This window comes from Lepidochelys kempii, chromosome 1 (assembly GCF_965140285.1).
Source record: "Lepidochelys kempii isolate rLepKem1 chromosome 1, rLepKem1.hap1, whole genome shotgun sequence".
NCBI lineage: Eukaryota > Metazoa > Chordata > Testudines > Cheloniidae > Lepidochelys > Lepidochelys kempii.
Window position 1 is genome coordinate 313,723,893 of NC_136380.1, and position 26,207 is coordinate 313,750,099.

The following is a 26,207-nucleotide window of genomic DNA, read 5'->3' on the forward strand; positions in this document are numbered from 1 at the left end:
TGGAATGGGGGACGAGGCATGGAAGGGGCATACGAATGTTTAGCGTATCTGGCATGTAAATACCTTTCAACGCCTGGCTCCAAAAGTGCCATGCGAACACCTGTTGTCACTTTCAGGCGACATTGTAAATAAGCACCAAGCAACAGTATCTCCCATCAATGTAAACAAACGTGTTTGTCTTAGCAATTGGAAGAATAAGAAGTAGGACTGAGTGGACTTGTAGGCTCTGAAGTTTACAGTGTTGTTTTTGAGTGCAGTTATGTAACCAAAATAATCTGCATTTGTAAGTTACATTTTTACAATAAAGAGATTGCACTTCAGTACATTGAATTGAAAAATACTATTTCTCGTTTTATAATTTTTACAGTGCAAATATTTGTAATAAAAAATATAAAGTGAGCACTGTGCACTTTGTACTCTGTGTTGTAACTGAAATCAATATTTAAAATGTAGAAAATCAAAAATATTTATTTAAATTGGTATAAGTGCAATTAATTGCGATTAATTTTTTTGAGTTAATTGCATGAGTTAACTGCCATTAATTGACAGCCCAAGTTTCCTCCTGAATGTCTGAAAAGTGTTCAGTAGATTGTGGGCACTGCCATAAATAAATAATTCCATAGTCCTTGGGGACAGTTTAAGAGAGAGTATAACGTTCTTTAAGTATTATATTTCTCTTCCATAATCCCAGGAAAGCAACACTATTCAGTATCTTAGTTTGCATCCCTTTTGTTTTTCTGGAGGGCCCTTCTGCAAGATACTAGTGCCACAAAGAAACTGGTGTGGTGAGTAAGGTTCTACCATGATAGCTGCTGTTTTGTGGATGACAAAACAGTCATTCTTTTCCAGCTGCTGCCCAAGAGAGAAGATATAAAGAGAACTACTCTGCATCACAGAAGCTAATCAGAAAAATGTTAACTAATGTCATCTTTTCAATATCTGAAAAGAGTTTATTTACAAGACATGTCACCAATAATCATTTACAGATTTGTCTGTTTTTGGTTTTTGTTAACTGCCGTTGGTCCATAGAGCATGTAACCTTACTCTTCCTCCTATGTGGTATATTACTTACCAATCTTTAAAATATTTTAGAAGCAACATACATAATTCAAAATGTAAATACCATACAGCTAAATAATTTAAGCAAATTCTAGACACTAACATTTCCACTTTTATTTATTTTAAATTTTCAGTGGGCAGGGACAATGGGTACTATTAGAGAAGCAGGAAACAGGACCAGAAATCAAAGCCAGGTTTCTTGCAATGCAAGGTCATCATAGTAGGCCACCAGCCCTCATTTTTCAGCTTCGAATGGAAGCATAGTGCCTGGTATGGAAAATAATTTTAATGTGATTGTGGTTTATAACAGCTTCCTGTATGTTTGACTTATAACATATCTTAAATGTAGGATTCTTAAAGTCTCAGTACAGAGAATAATGGATGTTTTCTCCTAAACACACACACCAAGGCTAACACACACACAATCCTATTTCCACACTGGAAAAAAAAATTCAGACCTTATGAGAACAGCAAAGTAATTAACTAAAGATTAAGGGAACTCCAAAAGGTATGGCGGATGATGGAAAAGGACAAGAGGTGCAGGAGGGTGGTAAAAAGAATATAATAGAAAGCTGGAAAATGAGAACAATGGAAAGATTAGTCTTTAAATCCAGGTTGGATGTTTTTCTGAAAAATATGTTCTAGCTCAGCCAAAAGCTATGGAGTTGATGCAGGATTCACTTTTGTGAAATTCTATAATTGCGTTATGCAGGACTAGGATAATCATAATGGTCTTTTCTGGCCTTAAAATCTATAGGAGTGGAAAAGATTTAAAAGTATCTATGTGAAAACAGAAGTGAAGGTTAAAGTAAGGCATAAATCAAGAAATGGTGACAAAACCCTGAACAGCTAGAGTTATGTCACCATGATAAACTAGGGGGTCTCACATTTTGTAGCTTCTGTCAGCTGAGCTCTTTGCACATGCCATAGGCTCTTACATTCCTCCTTTCCACCCCACAAGCTCTATGTGGGTCAAACTCCCTTTTCCCTTTATTTCAGGGACTCTCTGGATCTCTCCCACTCCCTCAATTGCCTGCTTTGCCATATACCGGGGCTCCATGTGTCCCCTTCCATCCTCTCCTCCACCTGTATACAAGGGAGTATTTTCCCCCTTCCCTCCTCTCACCCCCATTCCAGGAGCTGTATCCTCCATTTCACCTTTTACCCATACTGGGGTCCCCATTCTCCCCCTTCCAGGATCTGTGTACCCCACTCCCTTCCCCATTCCTGCCAAGGGCACTGTATTACCCTGCCCCCAATTCCCTGATACCAGGGTCCTGTGTGTTCTCCTCCCGCTTCCCCATTATTATTTCTTGTCTACCTGGGAGATAATCATTCAGGGCATCAACATGTTGAACTGCTGTGGAGCAATGGGCAGAGCGTAGATGGGGGTATTGTTACAGTGGTAGGTATTAATGACTGGTGCATTGATCATTGCCTCAATTTTTGGAAGTGACTGGATGCAGCATACAAAAGTTGTCACGTTACAACCAAAACAGCAAATAAAGAAATGCCATCAAGTTGAACTCAGACCCGGCTTCACTTGGCCAATAAAAACAGAGGTAGTAATTGGAAGGAGAATAGGCTGTTGCTAAGTGTAGATAGAAGGAATTAAATATCAGTACACAATATAAGGAGAGAAACTCAGGCCTTGTCTGCACTAGAAAATTAGGTCAGTTTGACTACGTCACCCAAAGGTGCAAAAAGTCCAGGTAGACAGCACTAAAATTCTTTTGTCAACCTAGCTACCACCACTTGGGGAGGTGCCTTACCTACATCTATGGGAGAACCCCTCCCATCAGCGTTTTACTGTAGATGCTACAGCAGCTGTATCACTGTAGCATTTCGTGTAGACAAGCCCAAAGGATTTGAAAGCATGAAGCTAGTGTACAATAAGAAAACGAGAGCTTGACTACACTAGGGAAGCATAATGTACACTGGTGAAAACCCCTAATTTAACCACACTACACCAAATACAGAACACGGCTTCCACTGGTCTGACTCCCCAGTAAGTCACTAGAGAATCAGTTAGACTGGTACAGTCCCCATTATACACTGGCATATTGCATGTGCACCTGAGCTTTGCACTGGTATAGCTACCCCATGGGCAAGTACAGGCAGAGCCTTTTCAGATAGGGTAGGAAGAGTATGAAGTCAACAGAAAAGAGTGGACACAGGGGCAATCAAAAACCAAAAGAAGAAAAGACCATGCGGTAGTCAACAATGCCCCTCTGAATACCACAAACTTGTAATATTTAAATTGTTTCACTCAGTTATTAAAACCATCTTCCCAGTCCAATTAAATCAGAGGGTGCAAAATAATATAGAGGGGAGACAAAATGAAATGGAAAGATTGGTGAAAGTTACACCCAGGCTATATAAAAATCTATACTTCACTACCATGTAAGGTGAACTATATTTTTTATAGGTTAGAGAGTGAGAGTTAATCACACAGCTAGCTGTGAACACGGGTTTCCTATACTGCAGATAAAATGATCACCATTAAAAAAAAAGCAAGTATTTACCAATAGGCTGAGATACCACAGGTTTTCCCCATCCTTAGAATAGCAAATGGTAATAAGTGCCTAGTATTTCTTGGCAAGGGTCAACTTCTTAAAGGCAACCACAGTAAATACATTACCAATTAACTCACAAGTGTACAACAGATAAAAGCAGGTGATGCAATGACAGTTCAGTAGTTACAGTATCTCAAGGCCCTCTCTATCCCACAATTATGCAGCTGAATCTCCCTTTCTTGTGAAATTTCTGCTTACATTCCTATTTGTGCGTCAGAATTACTCTCCCTTCTACCAGGGTGGAGAATGTCAGTTGGCTCTCTCAATGCCATGCACTTCAAGTGCTCTTAGAAAAAAGTTGCTAAATATTGTTACCCAGAAAACTCCTAGGCTCCTCAGGAAGTAACTTGCCCTTTGCAGCAATCTATGTACTCCTTACCAGTGTTTAATGTGTGCCAGGGCTGAGCCTCAGCACCGCATGGCAGTTCCTAGCCCCAACACCTCTGGGCTCGTCCGTTATGAAAGTGTAAAAAAATTAAAAAATTGCTTGAGCCCTGACACCTCTTCCATTACAAATTAAGCACTGCTCCTTACTGTGGGACACAGCTAACTGCCACTGAGCAGGACCGTCCATCTTATTAGAAACAATGAGCAACTGGACTGGGGGAGAAGCAGATGGTTCTAGCTCCAACCTGGTAGGTCTGTGGGCAGATAGACATTAGCTTGTCACAGGCAGGAGGACTGAAAGGAAGCACTGGCTCTTTTACTAGGTGTTGCTGGGAAAGAGATACTCATGTGTAGAGTACCTCTAGTTGGCTTTTAGGGCAAAAAAGTGGAAGTTTCTAGTTGAGATTTTTTTCGCCCCCCCCCAAAGGAAAAACCTCTGCATTTTGAAAGGGAGATCATAGAATCATAGAATATCAGGGTTGGAAGGGACCCCAGAAGGTCATCTAGTCCAACCCCCTGCTCAAAGCAGGACCAATTCCCAGTTAAATCATCCCAGCCAGGGCTTTGTCAAGCCTGACCTTAAAAACCTCTAAGGAAGGAGATTCTACCACCTCCCTCTTAGTGAAAAAGGTAACGCATTCCAGTGTTTCACCACCCTCTTAGTGAAAAAGTTTTTCCTAATATCCAATCTAAACCTCCCCCACTGCAACTTGAGACCATTACTCCTCGTTCTGTCATCTGCTACCATTGAGAACAGTCTAGAGCCATCCTCTTTGGAACCCCCTTTCAGGTAGTTGAAAGCAGCTATCAAATTCCCCCTCATTCTTCTCTTCTGCAGGCTAAACAATCCCAGCTCCCTCAGCCTCTCCTCATAACTCATGTGTTCCAGTCCCCTAATCATTTTTGTTGCCCTTCGCTTCATTTTTGTTGCCCTTCGCTGGACTCTCTCCAATTTATCCACATCCTTCTTGAAGTGTGGGGCCCAAAACTGGACACAGTACTCCAGATGAGGCCTCCAATGTCCAATAGAGGGGAACGATCACGTCCCTCGATCTGCTCGCTATGCCCCTACTTATACATCCCAAAATGCCATTGGCCTTCTTGGCAACAAGGGCACACTGCTGACTCATATCCAGCTTCTCGTCCACTGTCACCCCTAGGTCCTTTTCCGCAGAACTGCTGCCTAGCCATTCGGTCCCTAGTCTGTAGCTGTGCATTGGGTTCTTCCGTCCTAAGTGCAGGACCCTGCACTTATCCTTATTGAACCTCATCAGATTCCTTTTGGCCCAATCTTCCAATTGGTCTAGGTCCTTCTGTATCCTATCCCTCCCCTCCAGCGTATCTACCACTCCTCCCAGTTTAGTATCATCCGCAAATTTGCTGAGAGTGCAATCCACACCATCCTCCAGATCATTTATGAAGATATTGAATAAAACCGGCCCCAGGACCGACCCTTGGGGCACTCCACTTGATACCGGCTGCCAACTAGACATGGAGCCATTGATCACTACCCGTTGAGCCAGACAATCTAGCCAGCTTTCTACCCACCTTATAGTGCATTCATCCAGCCCATACTTCCTTAACTTGCTGACAAGAATACTATGGGAGACCGTGTCAAAAGCTTTGCTAAAGTCAAGAAACAATACATCCACTGCTTTCCCTTCATCCACAGAACCAGTAATCTCATCATAAAAGGTGATTAGATTAGTCAGGCATGACCTTCCCTTGGTGAATCCATGCTGGCTGTTCCTGATCACTTTCCTCTCATGCAAGTGCTTCAGGATTGATTCTTTGAGGACCTGCTCCATGATTTTTCCAGGGACTGAGGTGAGGCTGACTGGCCTGTAGTTCCCAGGATCTTCCTTCTTCCCTTTTTTAAAGATTGGCACTACATTAGCCTTTTTCCAGTCATCCGGGACTTCCCCGGTTCGCCACGAGTTTTCAAAGATAATGGCCAGTGGCTCTGCAATCACAGCCGCCAATTCCTTCAGCACTCTCGGATGCAACTCGTCCGGCCCCATGGACTTGTGCACGTCCAGCTTTTCTAAATAGTCCCTAACCACCTCTATCTCCACAGAGGGCTGGCCATCTCTTCCCCATTTTGTGATGCCCAGCGCAGCATTCTGGGAGCTGACCTTGTTAGTGAAAACAGAGGCAAAAAAAGCATTGAGTACATTAGCTTTTTCCACATCCTCTGTCACTAGGTTGCCTCCCTCATTCAGTAAGGGGCCCACACATTCCTTGACTTTCTTCTTGTTGCCAACATACCTGAAGAAACCCTTCTTGTTACTCTTGACATCTCTGGCTAGCTGCAGCTCCAGGTGCGATTTGGCCCTCCTGATAACATTCCTACATGCCCGAGCAATATTTTTATACTCTTCCCTGGTCATATGTCCAACCTTCCACTTCTTGTAAGCTTCTTTTTTATGTTTAAGATCCGCTAGGATTTCACCATTAAGCCAAGCTGGTCGCCTGCCATATTTACTATTCTTTCGACTCATCGGGATGGTTTGTCCCTGTAACCTCAACAGGGATTCCTTGAAATACAGCCAGCTCTCCTGGACTCCTTTCCCCTTCAAGTTAGTCCCCCAGGGGATCCTGGCCATCCGTTCCCTGAAGGAGTCGAAGTCTGCTTTCCTGAAGTCCAGGGTCCGTATCCTGAGATGTAATTTTGCTGCCACTAAGTATTTTCCTATTTTAAAATGCAGAGATAAAAGGTAAATGATGCTTGGAGCTGGTAACAGACATTGATAAAGTGCAATTCATATGTTGCTATTCACTAAGGAATTACGCAGCACCACTGTCCTTAAACTGAACTACAGCACTGATGACAGAATGAATGCTGTTAAGGCCTGCCAAACATCCCATCCCAAAAATCTTGATTCTTGGAGAGACATTAGTCATGAATTTCAAATGTCACAATCTAGAAAGTGTTTTCCATAAACACATTAATGACTAACTTGTTTGTCAGACTCAAGCACCATTGACCTTTCTAATGTAAGTTTTCTTCCCTTTTAGGTTGCTAATCTTACTTTTAAGAAAGTGTAAGTTTTATACATAAACGGATGGGGAAAAAAATCTATAGGAATTACATGTCTGATAAAAATAATGAGTGCTGCCAACTTTTGGATGTATAAAAGCATGACATGCATTAGTAAATGTTTTATGTGAATTAGTTGTACAGAAGACCACTATAGGAATTTACAGGATAGCAGCATTCAGAGGTTCTCTCAATTGTCACTTGTCTCATTGTCACTCAAGCCGATAATACTGGCTTCATCTTTCACTCAGCCCTCTTTCGATCATGCATGCAGGTCACTTCTAAATCTTGCCACTTTTTCTGCACAACAGCTCCAAGATGTGATGTGTTCACAGAGCCAAAATTCTTGTCCAAGCCCAGATTATCTCACACTTTGAGATTCTCCTACTCCATTACCAGGTGCTGGACTACAATACCCTGAATATTAATTGTTCTTATCCTGCAGGTCTGAGTTTGGACACCAGAAGTTTTTCTTTAGGGTGTCTGTGACCAGTCATGGAGAGTGATCAGACAAAATATAATACTCTTTATTTCAACAGTAGAAACCAAGGCTTTTGAGAAAAGTCTACACACGTGTCTACCTTACCCTACCCATCCTTTGACGACGACCTAGGCAGGTCTAACTTTTCCAGAAACACTAGTGAGGTTCAGGAAACAATTACTCCCTTTCAAGCCCATGGGAGTTCTTTTGTTCTATATTTCCAAGTTTTCTCCTGTTCTGGTCCAAACCAATTTGTAGGTTGACTTGATAGAAGGGGAAATCAAAGCTAGTAGTTGTGGCATTGTCCCTTAACAACGTAAGTATCTGACTGAAGATAAGCCAGCTCTCAGCATTCTCAGTCTTGATGAGCTATCCCAATACAGTCATACAGAAAACACCCCAACAAATAGGCTAGCACACAGTATTCATAAATCTGTCACAGTAACATTGATAGAGACTTCAACTCTTGGGAATTGTAAACAAAAGTGTAGTACATTTGCTCAGTACAACTGTAGTGTTTTAATGGCAATTACACCTGAAAAAATATTTCAATTTTTGTAAAAACAAATCTCATTCATCAGCTGAAAAATAAGTGTTTAATCTCAAAACAAGTTTCTATTACTTTTAGAGTTTATTGTACCTTTTTGCTATTATGTACTAAAGTCTCATATGCCAATTCATGACTAATTTAAAATTGAAAAGCATAAAAACTTGGCAAACTAAGCATTTTCAAAAAAATCTTACATAGAACTTTTTGAAAGATTTTCGACTACAGTGGGGAACAGAGATAAGTGTTTTAATACAGCTATACTACAGCAAAGGACAGTCAGCATTTCTGTTATAGCCTCATGTTTCCAGGGTTTAACTTATCCATTGTTCACACAATGCTGAAACTTGGCCTAGACTCCAACATCGTATTTCAGTTACCAACACACTGAAATTACATAAGTGGCTCCAAGATATTTAAAAAAACTAGTTTCTCTGTGTTCAAGTTTTAAGCCATTTTAATGTCAAGAATGCTAACTGCTGCTTTGTTCACTGGCCAATTTCTGCAGTATTTAAATCCATAGCCTTCAGCCAAGTATACTCTGAATAGTTTAAAAGAAATAACCCAGCACTTTCCAGGGTATAACTCCCTTTGCAATATGGAATTTCTTTTAAAGGTGACCCAACTCTCTCCATGTGATTACCTGACGCTGCATTGTTGCAACCAGCCAGTTGCCTCTCATTGAAATTCAAAACACAACAGAGGACAAGGGAATTGTGTAGGAGAAATTACACACTTCAATATAATTGCAGCTGGCAAGCAACTGACTACCATGAGAACACTTTTTTCAAAAGCTAAAATTTGAACAAAAATTGCCAAACTACTAGAAATTTGACTCCAAAATAATCTCAAGTAGCAAGGTAGCATAGATGAAGCAAGTCTTATAAAATTAGGACTGTGAAACAGTAGTACTAATTAAACTGGTTTCAGAGTAGCAGCCGTGTTAGTCTGTATTCACATAAAGAAAAGGAGTACTTGTGGCACCTTAGAGACTAAAATTTATTTGAGCATAAGCTTTCGTGAGCTACAGCTCACTTCATCGGATGCATTCAGCGGGGAGATTTATATACATAGAGAACATGAAACAATGGGTGTAACCAGAGTGATCACTTAAGGTGAGCGATTACCAGCAGGAGAGCAGGGGAGGGGGGGGAACCTTTTGTAGTGATAATCAAGGTGGGCCATTTCCGGCAGTTGACAAGAACGTCTGAGAAATGTCATCCTTCAGGATAGGTTGTAGATCCTTGATGATGTGTTGGAGAGGTTTTAGTTGGGGGCTGAAGGTGGTGGCTAGTGGCGTTCTGTTATTTTCTTTGTTGGGCCTGTCCTGTAGTAGGTGACTTCTGGGTACTCTTCTGGCTCTGTCAACCTTCAGCCCCCAACTAAAACCTCTCCAACGCATCATCAAGAATCTACAACCTATCCTCAAGGATGATCCCTCACTCTCACAGATCTTGGGAGACAGGCCAGTCCTTGCTTACAGGACAGCCCCCCAACCTGAAGCAAATACTCACCAGCAACCACACAACAGAACCACTAACCCAGGAACCTATCCTTGCAACAAAGCCCGTTGCCAGCTGTGTCCACATATCTATTCACTATCATAGGGCCTAATCACATAAGCCACGATATCAGAGGCTCGTTCACCTGCACATCTACCAATGTGATATATGCCATCATGTGCCAGCTATGCCCCTCTGCCATGTACATTGGTCAAACTGGACAGTCTCTACGTAAAAGAATGGACACAAATCCGACGTCAAGAATTATAACATTCAAAAACCAGTTAGAGAACACTTCAATCTCTCTGGTCACTCGATTACAGACCTAAAAGTGGCAATACTTCAACAAAAAAAACTTCAAAAACAGACTCCAAGGAGAGACTGCTGAATTGGAATTAATTTGCAAACTGGATACAATTAACTTAGGCTTGAATAGAGACTGGGAGTGGATGGGTCATTACACAAAGTAAAACTATTTCCCCATGTTTATCCCCACCCCCCACTTTCCTCAGACGTTCTTGTCAACTGCTGGAAATGGCCCACCTTGATTATCACTACAAAAAGGTCCCCCCACCTCCCACAGCTCTCCTGCTGGTAATAGCTCACCTTAAGTGATCACTCTGGTTACACCAATTGTTTCATGTTCTCTATGTATATAAATCTCCCCACTGTATTTTCCACTGAATACATCCGATGAAGTGAGCTGTAGCTCACGAAAGCTTATGCTCAAATAAATTTGTTAGTCTCTAAGGTGCCACAAGTACTCCTTTTCTTTTTACTAATTAAACTGAGTATCTTGGAACACTGACAGAGTAACATTAAGTACAATTTATGAGGTGTTTGCAATTTGACAGCATGCAACAGTGCCTAGCACAATGGAGCCCTAATCCTTGATTGGCATCTCTAGGCACTATCGCAATAAAACAATACAGTCCATTAAATCTTTAAAGTGTGAAAGAATGGACTGCTTGTGAAGACTGGAAGAGTTAGTAATTTTCCCATTTGCTACAATTTGTTACGAGTTCCAAGCATATATTTTACCTGACCTCCACAGCAATTATGCAAAAATTCTCACTTAAGAATCCACAATATCAAACAATTTGTTTTGTTTGGGCTTTTACAATAGTAAGGGTGTTTAGAAATCCTTTACCATTATGGAAAGCATACCCTCAACTCTATCCAAAATCCCTAAACAAACAGATGTCTTTTGCAGGGTGCCTTTTTGGGCTATTTCAGACAAATGGGGAAGCAAGTTCCAGAGTCTCAGGGCACATCTACACTACACACTTACGGTGGTGTGGAGAGTACATACACTGCATGCCCCGTTCCCCCGGCACAGGCATAAGTAGCAGTGTAGATGATGACACTGCGTGAACAAGTAGAGACATGCCTGAACCCAGTACCCTACAGGGTTCTGTACATGCCCAAGCAGCACCTCCCCCATCTAAACTGTTTTTAGGAGAGTAATGTCCCAGTGCCAGAGCCTTTCCCCACTGTCTCCCACTGCCAGAGCCTTTCACTGCAGCATGTAACTACGCATGCCACTGCCCTGCCAGGGGTGTGCAGTGTAGACATAGATTAGAGTTCTTAGAGCATGCTGCCAGTCACACCCTCTCTTTTGTAACAAGGAGAATCCTATTCAGGCACCCCTGCTGACTACAGCTATGGTATTATACCATGGGTGAGGCAGTCCATCCAGTAGGCCAGTCACAGGCATTAAGGATTTATAGGTCATAACACCTTAAATGCCACCCAGAAATCAACAGGCAGCCAGTGCAGATCTCAGAGCACCGGTGTTATATGCTCCTAGCAAGATGCCCTACTCAGTAAGCCAGCTAATGTTTTCTGCACCCACTTCCGTTTTTGAATGGCTTAAGGGTATAGTCCACGTAGAGCCCATTGCAATAGTCCAGCCTTGAGGTAACAAAAACTGGAACAATGGCAATGACCACATCAGAAAGGAAAGGTCTCAACCTTCTAAAAAGGGGACTAGGTTACTGTTTAATGCTTCTTTCAATACAGTAGGTGGTGCTGATTATCTCCAAAAGCAAGGGACCCAATAATTCACCAGCTAGGAAGGGCATTGCTTCAAAAACTGAGGGACAAAGTTCTCTCAACATCTCCAGTGCCTCAGGGAGCACCAGTTGAAACTCTAGCAGGCAAGATGCTGCCCTTGTTCCTTCAAGATTTTGCTCTGCCACCACAGACGCAGACAGCCCATCCATAATCTGATTAATTTTTTTCTACAAAATGACTAGCAATTTGCTTACAATGGGGGGCAGTCAGACTAGTGACTGAACTGAGATTGTCTGGATTCACCAGATTATCTACCATCTGAAACAAATCTGTACTCAGATTTTGTGGATATTGTGGTGGAGAAAAAAATAATTTTTATTTGCCTCCTAAATAGCCATATAAGAGTTTTAAAAAAATCTTTATGCTGCAACTGATCAGCCTTATTATGAGACTTCCACCACCAGCACGCTAGCTACCTTGTCTCTCAATTCATCACTGAACAGCCACAAACAAGATGACCTATGAAAATGAAGTCAGCAAAGAGAACACCGAGGGGTCACCTCACTAATGGTGGAGGACAAAAAGTATATTGTTCTACCAGACCACAGGGAGGGTCTTTTAGTGAAACCAGATTCTCCTTCAGAGCAATCTGGATCTTTTCTTGTTCCATTAATCTGAGGACAAATCATCGAAACAGATCCTTCACCTTGACAGGAGATGAGCTCCAACCTCAAACCACAAGAGTTAATTGTTGGTCCTTGACACAAGCTTAACAGCCAATTGTCTAAACTCCGATCTCAATCCAAAAACTGGAACCAAAGTGTGGCCAGCTATATGAACAGAGTCAGTAACTACCTGGAACAAGGTCATAGTGACCAGGAAATCCTGAGCTACCCAAGAATAGTCATCATCTACATGCAAATTGAAATCAGAAAACTATTAAATTTTGCCACTGTAGCAATCAGTTTAGTCAGTTCAAAATGGCATAGTAGTGCAACAGGTCAAGCAACAAACTGAAACCAGTCCTATCTTAATCCCAACCTGGGACTTTCCTACTAAGTGAACATACTATCAGATCCAGTTTTGGAGAAGATGCCCTCATTAGGCTGGATGCAATCAGCATGGCCATACCTCCTCCCTGCCGAGTCCCACTAGGTTTATAATGTACCAAATGTCCCACAGGTGGTGTTAACTGTGCTATCCCTAGACTAGCAGAATCATTCATCTTGATTTCAGTGATACACAGGATCGGGAGTTTAAGCTTTTATTAAAACACAGATTGTTGATGATTTATTTCCCTCTAAGGGTTATCATCATCAGGAACTGAAGACCTTGTCTCTTGACAATTAAGCCTCCTGAGGCGACACCAAAAATAAACAGAAATTAAATATGTTGTTTCTGTCTTACACCATCTCCTTACAAAATTTTTACTCCCCCACCCCAATTGTCACTGAGATCAAGGAATCAAGCCCTGCAACCATGCCCCATCCTGGGCTTCCATATTCCAGCATACAGCAGCACTGTTCTGTGATTTTGTCCATTTGACAGTAACCTCTAAAGGAATTCAGCCGCTGCAACTAGGTACCCCAAACAGCAAGCCCCAGGGCTAGCTGTAAAAGACATCTTAAACTCTTCCTAATCCATCATTACTTTGCACCACAACTCACTACTTCACACTGACAGTCTCTTACATCTTAGGGCCCCCCACACCCTATAATGCCATCCCTCTCAAAACATAAATCCCCCTCATCATTACAACCTGTTGTCTCTCCCCACCATAGTCACACTCAGTGCAGCTCAGCCAGAAGCCAGCGAGTAAGGATACTGCCCATTGTTGACTGCCCTGCAGTGAAACCTGTTACACTTGGTGTGAGATCATTTGGCTTGTACAAGGAAACTATAATGCCATCTTTCCATTCTGCTAGTACTTTACCCTCTGGTTTCCGACTCAGCTGCACCGAGAATTTAACTGCTCTTTCATGTGGCACACAACGTCAAAGCAGCTTTTGGTTCAGTTGACAGGTCTTCACTTTAGCTTATGCCAAAAAGAGTTGGTGTTCAAAATGTTGCGCTAACTCTGGAGCACAACTTTCACACCAGTACCAATTCACAGCTTTTGACATGTTACTGCACAATCTCAGGCATGCAGCAGGGATTCACTCTCACCGTGGCACTGTTCTGTCAAGCTATTGACTGGATATTAGGACTTGGCATGCCACACATTGGAACCAAGGCTAGTCAAGAAGTGTTTACCAACCAAGACTACGCCAGTGATGTCACCCTGCTTGTGGAAAAGTCAGACTGAATTTCAGACCTGCCCTCCAAGACACCACCTGCACTATGGGGTTGACAATCTCATGGCAATAGATCAGGTCCAGAACCTCAGAGCTGGGCTACCAGAACCCCAGTGCAGGTGGGATTGAGTACCATGGAGAGCACTGATGAGAGTTCAAATAGTAGTAGCAAGCCGGATGTTCTTCAGCAAATAGGTCTTGCTGCCTCTTGTATGAAGTCTCGCCTATGGATGCAAGTCTTTGCGCTGAGACAAAGTTCAGGATCAAACCTGTGTACTACCTGCATTGTTAGAAAGGTCAGAAACTTGGACCCTCCTACAGGCAGACTTGGAGCAGCTATACGGAGCCACCTGGGAGGTCTTCTCCAGAGATTCATGGATTTGTAGGATCTTCACTACAATACCATCACCCATGGTCACTGTGGCTGGTGCACTGATCCCTGGCAGGTCTATGAATGCGTGTATCGTCACTCTGTTGCTATTGCCAAATATGGAAAGCAACATCAACACAATCACCCACTCCCATTGTCTCTGCATCCCAGTCCAACCAGTCCCACTTCCATGAAATTAGCTGAGAGAATTCAAGATCATCCCCACCTCATAACCCCAAGAACTTGTTCTCATAATGGTACAAACCCTTTCATCCATCCTCTCAAATTTCAAGACTCATTCTCAAAAAGACAGACTGCACTCAAGTTTATGACACCTCCTGGCTACTCACATTTCTGATCTCATCACCACCTATAACCAGCGTCCCTGCCAGAGTTTAGACCCATAGGTATCTCACCAAGGGAGTCTTACCTTAATGATTTCTTATCCTGCTGGCCTCTCAACCCAACAGGGAGAGGCGGGGGGGAGGAACAAAAAAAAAAAAAAAAAAAACAAAAAAAAAAAAAACCACATATACAGCATACTACTTTTCCTCCATCTAAATCCCTCAACATAAATGATCCACTATTAATACCTTTTTTAAAAAGTAACTGCCTAGCTAATTCTAGAAGTTAATGATTTGATTAGGTTTAAACTTATAAAATGAGTTAGGTGAATTGGAAAAATATTTACGAAGTAATCTCCTGAATAGTACAAATAGTTCTGAGAATACTGATACTTTTAAGTCACTTGGAATCAGAACAAGATACCAGGAAAGGCAAGGAGAAAAATTGAGATATCTATGGTATAGAAGAGAGAAACTGTACTGGAAGTAGGCTCTGGGATAATAGATCCTGTTATATAAGCAAAAGAAATATGTAAAAAAAAAGTCTATGCCTTTGGATAATTTAAAATCTATTATATTTCAAGGTCCTTTTGTTAAGGTCCAGTTATAAAATGGCACTTAACACAGAGTTTCCAGTATTAAAGTGCATGTTAAAAAAGCAACACAAGATCTATAAAATCTTTACGAAGACTTCAATTTTTTTTTCCTAAGGCAGACATGAAGTACATAGCACAGTAAAGCACAGCAGAAGCCCTGAAATAATACAATGTTTAGAGCACGAGTGAGAAGCAGTGATGGGGCTGTACATTAAAAAGGAGCTGTCTACCTCAAATGAGAGAGTAAACTATTATTGGTTTGTTTCAAAACACTAATTGGAAAAAAAAAGACTGCACTGTAACGAACATAAAAGGTTCCAGGAGGAACTGGTTATCCTGGAACACAACAGTTAATATCTGAAAGACTTGGGGCCCAGTCCTGCACTCCTTCCTCTGATAAATCCCCCCTCTGAATTCAATATGCATTTTGCAATGGTAAAAATAGGTTGTTGGTTTTTTGATTTTTTTTTTTAAACACCACTAGTTTAAAATATTGACCATTTATATAAAGATTATCTAGTGTTCTACAATTTGAAGTTAGAAAAATGTGATGCCACTCCACACTTTAAACTGGAAGCTTCATTAAGTCTAACACTGCTACTTCTGAAGACTTCTGTCTGCACTTTGTGATGGTTTTCTTTCACTTCAGAATAAATTTGAGTCCCACAGGGGCCCTGAATTAATATTTAGATGGCCACAAAGCCTCACTACAACGCACTGGCTCTAACATGTGGGGAATTTGCACGCAGAATGATTAGAAGATACTAAAGTTTTGCTATGGGATCTATAAAATCCAACCAGAACCAAAACAGGCAAATTTAGATTTGTGTTCATAGGTTATTTCAATCAAGACCAGGCAAAATCCAAAATGAGATATACTGTACCTAGGACTAGACCTGTACAAGGCAACAGCCTCATCCATAACTCACATCTAGACCCGGCAATGACTATCTCAAGACACCACAGACAGCGATAAATATCCACAATGGCTATTGATCATATTCAAGGCAGCATTATTAAAAGCACTGGGTTGCTATTTCACATTGAGAAGGAAAAAAATACCTAGACAAACAAGACAAATTTTGTGACCTTCCATCTCTCCCAAAATCTTTAGTGGCAATATAAACTCAAGATTCAGTAAGTGCAACAAATCTTTTATACATCTAGACAAACTTGTTTATTTTCTTTGTTTGAAATAAAGGAGGTAAAAAAAACCTCTATGTAATCAGAAGGAAAAGGAGACTTGAGCTTCAGAAAGAGCCAAACAATAGACCTCACCCCACCACAAGATAAAAAGGAACCAATTGTTGAGGCAGTTGCTGGCTATTAAACCTCATCTGTAAGTAGAAACACCACCAAGTAGAGAGCAATTCAGTAAATCACCTATGAGCTAGGGCCATTTTGACCTACCATATATATGGACCAAGGGTGGAAATCTGTTACGTGTGGCTTACCTTTAGAAAAGATGTAATTCCACTTTCAAGTATCTCAGCAGCAGACTTTAAATTTAGCCAAGATGGAGTCAGTAGAAATACTAGAGTTAGCTGAGTAACCCCCACCTACCTACCATCACTCCTGCATTTTATTTTCCTAATCTCAACACAGAGAGATCTAAGAATAGGTGCTAGGGAGCTGGACACGTAAGGGCAACCAACTTTTTAATTTATTAAAATCATAAGCAAACAGTAGGGGTTCTCTGTGCACATTCTAACCAAATGAAAATGGGTAACTGTTACAAAATACCCACATGCATCCGAAGTGAGTATTCACCCATGAAAGCTTATGCTCCAATACGTCCGTTAGTCTATAAGGTGCCACAGGACTCTCTGCCTCTTCTACAGATCCAGACTAACACGGCTACCCCTCTGATAACGGTTACAAAAGCCTCTGTCATTCTTTAATATAAAAATAAGGATCTTAAAAAAAATTATATTCAGCTTCCTGAGCACCAGTATTTGAGTCACAACACTATTAACAAGGACTATAACATTAAATTTTGCTTAACTAAAATCAAGACAAGGATAGTTTTCTGTCACTTGTAAAAACTAAGATTAGACAATGATTTCTTAATTACATAATGGAGATCATTATAAGTGTAGAAGAAAAGGGTTCACTCCAACTGCTAAGTTTCTCATAAGGCAAAAAGTATTTTTAATTCCAGTGGAATAATACAACAAACCAGACCCAATGATAGAGAAATAAAGTTTATAGAAATGCAGATGTTGAAGTGTAGCTGCTGGTAGTAACTGAATTTGTTTGACTGAAGAAAAGCATTCCAGTTTCACTAGAATACACCTTTTGTCTAAGCACACTTTGTTAAAGTAACTTCCAGTCTGATTTATTTCCAAATACAGTACATTTATCCAAACAAGAGCATGTACATTCAATATAGAACATTTCCAGCAACAGTTACAGTCCAGTTCCCATTCACAGTGTATTTTTTTTTAGTGCAAAGCACTAAAAAGGCCAAACATTTTTTATCCATAAAAGCATTTTTTTTTAAATTCATGACCTTGTGATCAACATTTTTAGATTTTTTTTAATACAAAAAGTATATATGACAAGGCACCTCCCTAAGCAAGAGAGTGAACCTATATAAAAACATGGTATTTCTTCTGATGTACAGTACCTTTCAAATTGTGGCAATTTGACACAAATCACTAAACAAAGTATCTTCTAAAAAGTAAAAAAACATTGAGGCACAGAAGCCTGCCAAGATTTTCATAATGGTAGGTGTGCTACTGTTTTGCTAAAATCTTGATTATAAAATAAAATAGACAAAAGGATCAGTAAGCATTTTGCAAATCCTACAATAAAGTCAAGTGCTACCTAAAGTGGTCATTTAAGATCTTGCGAGAAAAAAATATTCTGAGTTTCTCTCACACTATCTTCCCTTTTATTAATATTTAAAGAAATAAAACTAGCATTATAAGAAGTGGTTGTGCATGGATTGTCTGTGTCTATAAAACATCAGAAAATATTCACTACCTTCATATTAACATTAGTGTGTTTTTTTAAAACAATAACTGAAAAATTAACTGCAACTATCATTAAAGTGCTTGTGTATAAAATTTAAACACAAAATTAAAGAATATGGAATAGGGAATGTGGGTGTTTCTGTAAACTTCCTAAATGTTTACAAATGAAATGCTGTCCTGTGAACCATGCATGGAAAAATAAAGTATTGGCAATATCTCTGCAGCAACTTTAGTACAGTGAAATTCAGTACACCCCAAAGTTGGGAAATTAGTCAAACTGAACAAACTGAAGTTATGACAATTTCTAAAAATTAGAACAATTCAGCCAATATACACTAATATGGTGTTTGCTCTTATACATTCATTTGTAATAAATTTAAAACAGTACATAACAAAGCAAAGGTTTGCCAGCCAAGTAGAATACCACATAAGTCACAGAATTGGTTCATCAGCATTAGCAGTACTAAGGCCAGTATCTGTGGTGACCTCTCAAGTTGATTTCCTAAATGAAAGTAAGTTTTCTTCTCCAAAATGCTTTTTGTAAAGAGTTTTTTTATTTTTGAAGCACAAAAAGTTCACTTTCTATTGATAACTTTGCTGAACTGCATAGAGACAAGGGTAGTTAACTAGTCTATAGATGCATGTTGTGCATTGCAAGTCAACAGTTACCTGACAGTGTTGGAATGAGGCACTGTCATATAACAAGCCATGAGAATAGGTATTAATTTAGTAAGCAAACAATAGTTTATGAAAAAGTATTTCCTCATTTTTCTTATGGTATCATTTTCAAGATATTAGTGGTTCTAACACCAAATTAAAGTCTTTCCACTCAAATGAACTCCAAACTTTCCGTACATCACTTGAAGTTATCTGAGGAGAAATGGGAATAAATTAATATTTTGAGTTTACCAATACAACTTGTTTTCTAGTTATACAACAGTGAAATCATTTTTAAACACAAGGTGGTACCTAAAATTTACCACAAACAAAAAATTTAAAAACGCTCTCTTCCTCAGACAAGATTACTGTAATTTTAAGAGAACCCAGCTCATTATTAAGTTGCATTTTCTTTAGCAGAAAGTGGTTACTAAACCACTGAAAACCCACCTACGTATGCCTGACTGGTAATCCACTGCAGAAGGTGAACCAAGACAGAGTTGCCTTCGGGAAGAGAGCACTTCTGAGTTGAGGTCAATAGCAGGTACAGCACAAGGCACATGTATTTAGCCTTATTTTCACTTAACAGGTATTTGTTATAAGGAGAGAGTTCCAAAGTAATAATTTAAAGACTACTCCTCTCCACACCCCCGCCCGGCATGCCTGTTTTTATTACAAATCTCTGCAATATCCAAAAAGCCTTCAGGTAAAAACTATAATGATTCTGAAATCTAAAATGGCCATCTATAGGTTATTTCCATTTAACTAAGATACAATATTTTATTAGAAGACTACCTCTGTGTCACCATTTTTTCTTTGAAGCAGGACTTCAGAAAAACAAGTCAAGTCATCACGATAAAAAAAAACCATCCAAATTTAAGGCCCTATCCTGGAAACTCTTACTCATGCAAAGAGATGTTTTTAGGATTATACCAAGATGTTGGGAAGGTGAAGGAAACTTAATAGAGTAAGTTAAAAGAAAAATAATACAGTTTACTGCTGGCTGATCATTCCAAGTTAGATGTAGAGATTTATTTACTCTGCTGTAATTTACTTTTACATCAGCTATAAATGTCCCATAATATTTTTGTAACTATCCTACAAATGTGTACATTAGCAGGACAAACCATGTGAACAAGTACCAAACAAGTGCAAAACTAATTGTAAAATGTCTACTGTAAACATAAGCCAATATAAATTGATTTTTATAATATTAAAACAGTTTAGAAGAACTGTACAGCCTAACTGTATTAGGTTGCAACTTCCTGAAGAAAAAAATTTAGAAATTGACTTGTCTCCAAGCCACTGAAAACATTTTACTGAAGAGGCAAATGAGATAGCCACATTACTTTTGTATCTCCCACACCATCAAGTCTATTGAAAAGTATCTGTTCAGGCAACAAAATAATAAAATTGGGGGGGGGGCGCGTGTTTTTGTTTTGTTTGTTTTTAAATAAAGGCAAAACACTAGCTGTTTCTCACCAGACAAGAGCTTTTGATCTTGTACTTCTGCCTTTGGTTTTGTTTTCTTCTGGTGAATGAGATGCATTTGCCTTGTGAGTTTTCTTATGATGTTCTAGAAAGGTCTTTTTGGCAAATGCCTTTCCACATTTATTGCATCTGTGAAGAGAAAAGTTTTTTGTGACTTTTACTTCTATGCCAACATCAGCTCCTTCAAACTTTTTACTCGGTGAGTTACAGGTGACATCCTGTTTTGAACCAATCTGTCTTGCTTCATCCCTCTGAGGGCCTCTTTTTGCCACCTTATTTAGAACAAAATCAATAGGCTTTTTTATTGCTCTGATTTCTAAACTTGCAGTTATTTTACCAAGGTAACGTGATGACTTTTTATGAACTACAGTTATATGCCTTATCACATCACGTTTGCGACGTGTTTCGTAAGTGCAGAGAGGACACCTGTAGAATTTAACATAAATGTTATTTCCATCTGTGTGCAACTCAATGTGTTTTGTCAAGTTCTGTTTAGAAGTAAATTGACGTTTACACAGTTTACAGTAAAGCTGCTTGAAGTCAAAGCCAGCTGAAAGTTTTGGCTTCCTTGTTTTTTGCTGGCCACCTGCAGCAGATGGATTGGTTGATTTAGGGGTTTCAAGGTCTCGTTTAACTTTATTTTTCTGTGCTGCCGGTGTGTTCTTTTTCTCATTTGAATGACTTGTTCCCTTTAATTCATTCTGTGGAGAAAGGGTTATGGAAGGGGTTGAAGATTCTACAGAATCTGCTGGTTCAACTTTTACTTTTATTTCCGTGCCGTTGGCAGTATTATTGGGTCCTTTCTCTCTTTTAGAGTTCTTTCCAGAAAGCGTTATCTTGTGAACAATTTGCATGTGCCTTTTAAGCATTATTTGTGAACTATATTTTCTCTTGCACAGAAGGCATTTGCATGCAGTTAAATTGTATTCAGCCTTTGACGAAGACTTTTGTTTTCGGGTCTTAAAAGATTTTTTAGCAGAAACTGTATCCAAGAACAAAGGTTGCCCAGGCTTTGTAGCTATATCAGGAGTAATGGAATCCCTCCTTAACCCCCTATGAACTTCATCAAAATGCCTCCTTACATTGGCTTTTGTAGCAAATGATTTATAACATACAGGACAACTTCTACCTAATGTTACAAGCACATTCTTATTTCGTCCTTTTGTGGAGCGCTGATTTGGTTTCTTTTTCGTTTCTATGTACTTCTTTAGTTCTTCCATCTTTTTTTTGTGTACTTTTCTAATGTGCCGACGTACACTTCGTCTGGAATGAAATTCTTTTCTACACAGACAACAAATCAACTGGTGGCCAAAATCAGAATTATCAGAAGAGTCCAATTCAGGATTTAATGCTGGAGGTTGTTCGTCAGGAGCAGGCATTACATTTATTACAGCATCAGCAGGTGGCGACTCTAAAGTTTCTGTATCGGGAGTTGAAACAGTTTTGGGCTGCTCAGTGGTAGGTTCCTGTATTTGTAATGGATCTTGATCAGGACTACTGCTAATCTCAATATTCTCTTCTGGATGGTCAGTCCTTGAAACATACTGAAACACAGCATTCTGATTTGTTTCTATAGGTTCTAGCTTAATTACATATTCTTGTTTGTCCACTCTAGGATAAATGGCTTCCAGGAGATTATTTACAGCTTGGCTTTGTTTATCATTGACATCTGGGAGGTCTGTAAAAACAAAAGGTTATTGTTTAATCATCTAGAAATCTCAAATTGTTTGAATTTTGGCCCAATCATTGAATTATGTGCCCACGAATTTTGTTTTTAACTCAAAGTTCATGTTTGTACTACCTTCCAACAATTGCTATAATTACATCCAGCCTAACTGGGGAGAAATCTTGCTTAATTTGCCAATTGAACCACCAGTTACCATTTCCAGTAGTGGATTTTCTCTGGATAATCAACAAATATTTTTATTGCATCAGGATAAATGTCCTTAGAATTATTAAGGAACTTAGTTTACCTCAGAGATTAACTCCTTCTGGTACACTTAAACTGGCAGCCCCCCAGTTTAAGATGTCCTTTGTATCTGTAAAGAATTTCTTTTCTAGGAAAACAACAAACCAACTACTGGCCAAAGTTAAAAACAACAAACCAACTACTGGCCAAAGTCAAAATTATCAAGATGCAACACCTGACCTTGTTCTTCATGAGTGTTACCTAGTGTACAATATCATTAGGGAAAACTTTTCCTGGGGCTAGAGGTAGAGTAGTCTCAATGAAGGACCTGCAACTCTGGATGTTACTTCTCCCTGCCTCCCTTCACCCCACAACTTTGTCCGTCAGATCCCAGATGTACTGACCTTTTAGGACACACTACAAGGCCTATACAACCACAAGCTTCCCATAAGGGAACAACATAAATAGGGTACGAGGATGAAAGGAGAATTTCATTTGTGGTGGGTTAGAAGTTTCATTGGCAGAAAGAACTTTTTATAAAATGGGTAGTGCCTAGAGTGCTAGATGGGTGCTTGGTAAATTGAAATAGATATACATAAAACAGCACTTTTCAAAATAACCTTAATATGATTAGCGTTCAGATCATTTAAATCTGTGTAAACAAATCAAAAATTGTTTTAATAAGCTACTTTAAATTTTACTTTAAATGTTTCAATTTTAAACAGCTATATTAATATTAAAATAACTTGCAATGGAAAGGTCAAGGCAGCATAAGGTGTTTTAAGCTCAGATGAAATTTTGTTTGTAGATATTTATGACAGACTAAAAAGGATAATTATTGATCCACCCCTCCAAGTGAAATTAGTTATATGTTCAATTTATAATGAGCCCTCAACCAATTAACAAAATACTCCTCACATGTTCCTCAAAATCCATTATCCTGAAAGTCTTACTGAATCACCAAAACTAAATTAAGAACTGGGACACATTTTCCCTGCAATTCTATTATTTTCAGGATATATTAATATCTGCATATGACAGTATATTAGAATATATTATAAACTACCTCTAAAGATGTTTTTAAAAAGAGTTGTCAATAACCTTACAGTTAACTAGAGATAAAGCTCTATTAGATCATCCAGAGAAGATGCAAGTTACAGTTCTTGATATAGGATGTGAACATTAAACCAATACAACATTTCTTGGTCTCTCTCAAATCCATTGACTAGCTAACACCTTTCCTAAAAACAATCAGTCAATCGATTGGCTAAAATGGCTGGTTATGAAGAGAGACCAGAATAAAATGGCTCTCTGAAGTAACAGCAGAGCAACTTGCCTCCATCAATTCCCGAAACCTACTAAGCTCCACCCGCAAAAAACAGATCAAAGTTGCAGAGGATGGATTCTCTAAGAAAATCCAAAAATGTAAAGATACCTCACTCAGAAGACGGTTTCTGGCAGTGTGGTGGGACACATGGCAGCCAAATCAGGCAGAAATGCCAGGGCTGAAAAAAAATCAAATTGCTTCCGAAGCAGACATTCTGGAGATGACCTCAGAGTAGAATTCCATCAGAGATGGTATCACAACCAAGCTTCTTGCAGTCAAGAAGGAAGTTACGGACTTGGAATAGTGAGCCCTATGCTAGAGACTGGCCTAAGAGAAGCAAGTGAGAGTAGGTCTACAGCGTGATTAGATACCCACACATGGCTGGCCTGTGCCAGCTGACTCAGACTAAGGGGCTGTTTAAGTGCTGAGTAGACTTCTGGGCTCAGGCTGCAGCCCAAGGCCAAAAGTCTAAGCTGCAATTAAAGAGCCCCTAAGCCCAAGCCAGCTGGTGTGGGCTAGCCACGGATGTCTAAATGCAGCGTAGACATACACAGAGGGCAGAGCTAGAGCAGAGAGTTATTCTGCTTATAGTGGATTACACAGAAAACAGAGTGAGAAGGATCATCAGAATTAAGGAACTGCCTGAAAATGCTGAAGGAGGAAACCCAATCTGGTACGTAAAAAGGTTAATTGTGGGGTCATTACAGCTGAGCTGTCTGTAAGAGGTAAAGGTGGAGAAAGCACACAGGGCACTACGCCTCCCTTCCTGCCCTTCCCCCCACAGGCCTCATAATAAATAATAAACCCAGAGACCTAATGCTGAAATGTCGCAATTATCAGCAGAAAAATTTAATTATGAAAAGAAGTCAGAGCATTCAGAGTTCAAACTCAAGGGCCATGATCTCTCTGCCCTAACTTTAAAAAAGAAAAAAAACAGCACTGGGAAAATTACAGCAGCACTTAGCAGGGCAGATATCCACTGCGAAAGGTGATTCCCACTTAGCTTTCAAAAAATCAGTATTATAAGACTTTAAACAAGGAGAAAGTACATTCAAGATGCTTGGGATAGAAATCCAAATCTCAAATGTACAAGACGACTCTCCAGAGGTATCAGAGTAACAGCCGTGTTAGGCTGTATTCGCAAAAAGAAAAGGAGTACTTGTGGCACCTGGAGCTCACGAAAGCTCATGCTCAGATAAATTGGTTAGTCTCTAAGGTGCCACAAGTCCTCCTTTTCTTTCTCCAGAGGTTGTAACTACAGATAAGCCACTGAAAAACCCTTGGCAAATAGTAAAACCCAGGAAAAGGGAATTAGGAAAAGAAAAAACATACGACTCTAGAGACCATACTGGCAATGGCAGAAGTGAAACTGAACAAAAGAACTCTGATACTAGAGGAGTAACCTAAAGACTAACCCAATTTCCTGGGAGTCACCAGGAATGACCAATTGAACAGTAATTATGTTAACATTACAAAGAAAACAGTATGAAGTATGCTTTAATTGGGATGATCAGTAATAGCTGTGTTCTGCATTTTAAAACAGACCAGGAGTGGACAAACCACGGCTTGTGAGCCATATTTGGCTCTTTTACAGTAAAAGTGCGGCTTGTGGAGTCCCCCCCACCCCCACATTTTCCACCTAATAGACTGGGAGCAAAGCTTGGGGCTTCTGCCCTGTGGCGGAGTGGTGGGGCTAGGGCAGGGATCAGCAACCTTTGGCACACAGCCCATCAGGGTAAGTCCCTAGCAGGACAGGCCGGTTTCTTTACCTTCCGCATCCGCAGGTTTGGCTGATCGCAGCTCCCACTGGCAGTGGTTTGCTGCTCCAGGCCAATGGGGGCTTCGGGAAGCGGCATGGGCCGAGGGATGTGCTGGGTGGTTTTTTCACACCCCTGAGCAACGTAAGTTGCATCAACTTAAGCAGTAGTGTAGACAAACCCAAAGGTGCAGGGATGCATATTCACCTGAAGTGGAGCCCCACAGGGACGCTCCTCGAACAACTTTCTGTTTCAAGTCCTGTCCTGTAAAGGACCCCCAGTTCCTTAAATGGATAACTGCTCTTTACACCAGCAGAAGAGCAGCTGTGCAAGTAATGGGGTTAAATCTCCCATTGAATTAAAAAATTGCTTAGTCTCCACCTGTAATTTTTGCACTGGCCATCGAGTCTTTTGCTCAGCGGATAAGAAACAAGGAATTCACTGCACGAATGAAACCTGCAGGAGCACATAATAAAATAACACTCTATGCAGATGTAATAATTTTATTTAAACCAAATATTTCCCTAAAATTAGTCTCTAACGAAGTCCAGGACTTTGGGAAAGCATCTGGATTTAAAACAAATTTGCCAGACTCTGAAAAGTCACACCTCCAGAAAACATGTAGGTACAAATGGACAACAAATGCTATAAAATATTTGTGTGGAACGTTGGTGTAGAGGGTTTCTACATCCATAGTGGCCAGGATGGTGTTTTCAGGAAGATCACCGATGGACTGTAGTTTCCTCAGGAAAAATGCTCTATCAAGCATTCTTACAACTACAATACCCACCTGCTGAAGTGAACAAACAGACTGACAGAGCCAGAAGAGTACCCAGAAGTCACCTACTACAGGACAGGCCCAACAAAGACAACAAC

The 26,207-nt window shown here is 40.1% G+C and overlaps 1 protein-coding gene across 5 annotated transcripts in view; it reads right to left on the reverse strand.

The window, feature by feature from the left end:
• Window positions 1–16,881: 16,881 nt before the first annotated feature.
• The window catches only part of ZNF800 (zinc finger protein 800), a 33,046-nt gene continuing 23,720 nt past the window's right edge, over window positions 16,882–26,207 (reverse strand). For 4 of the 5 annotated variants that reach the window (XM_073328257.2, XM_073328256.2, XM_073328259.2 and 1 more), the window contains exon 5: window positions 19,090–22,016. In XM_073328257.2, coding sequence (XP_073184358.1) covers window positions 20,326–22,016 — 1,691 coding nt within the window. In that variant the 3' untranslated portion in view covers window positions 19,090–20,325. Of the gene's footprint in view, window positions 19,061–19,089; window positions 22,017–26,207 lie in introns of those variants that run through there. The other variant, XM_073328260.2, reaches the window with a different exon arrangement.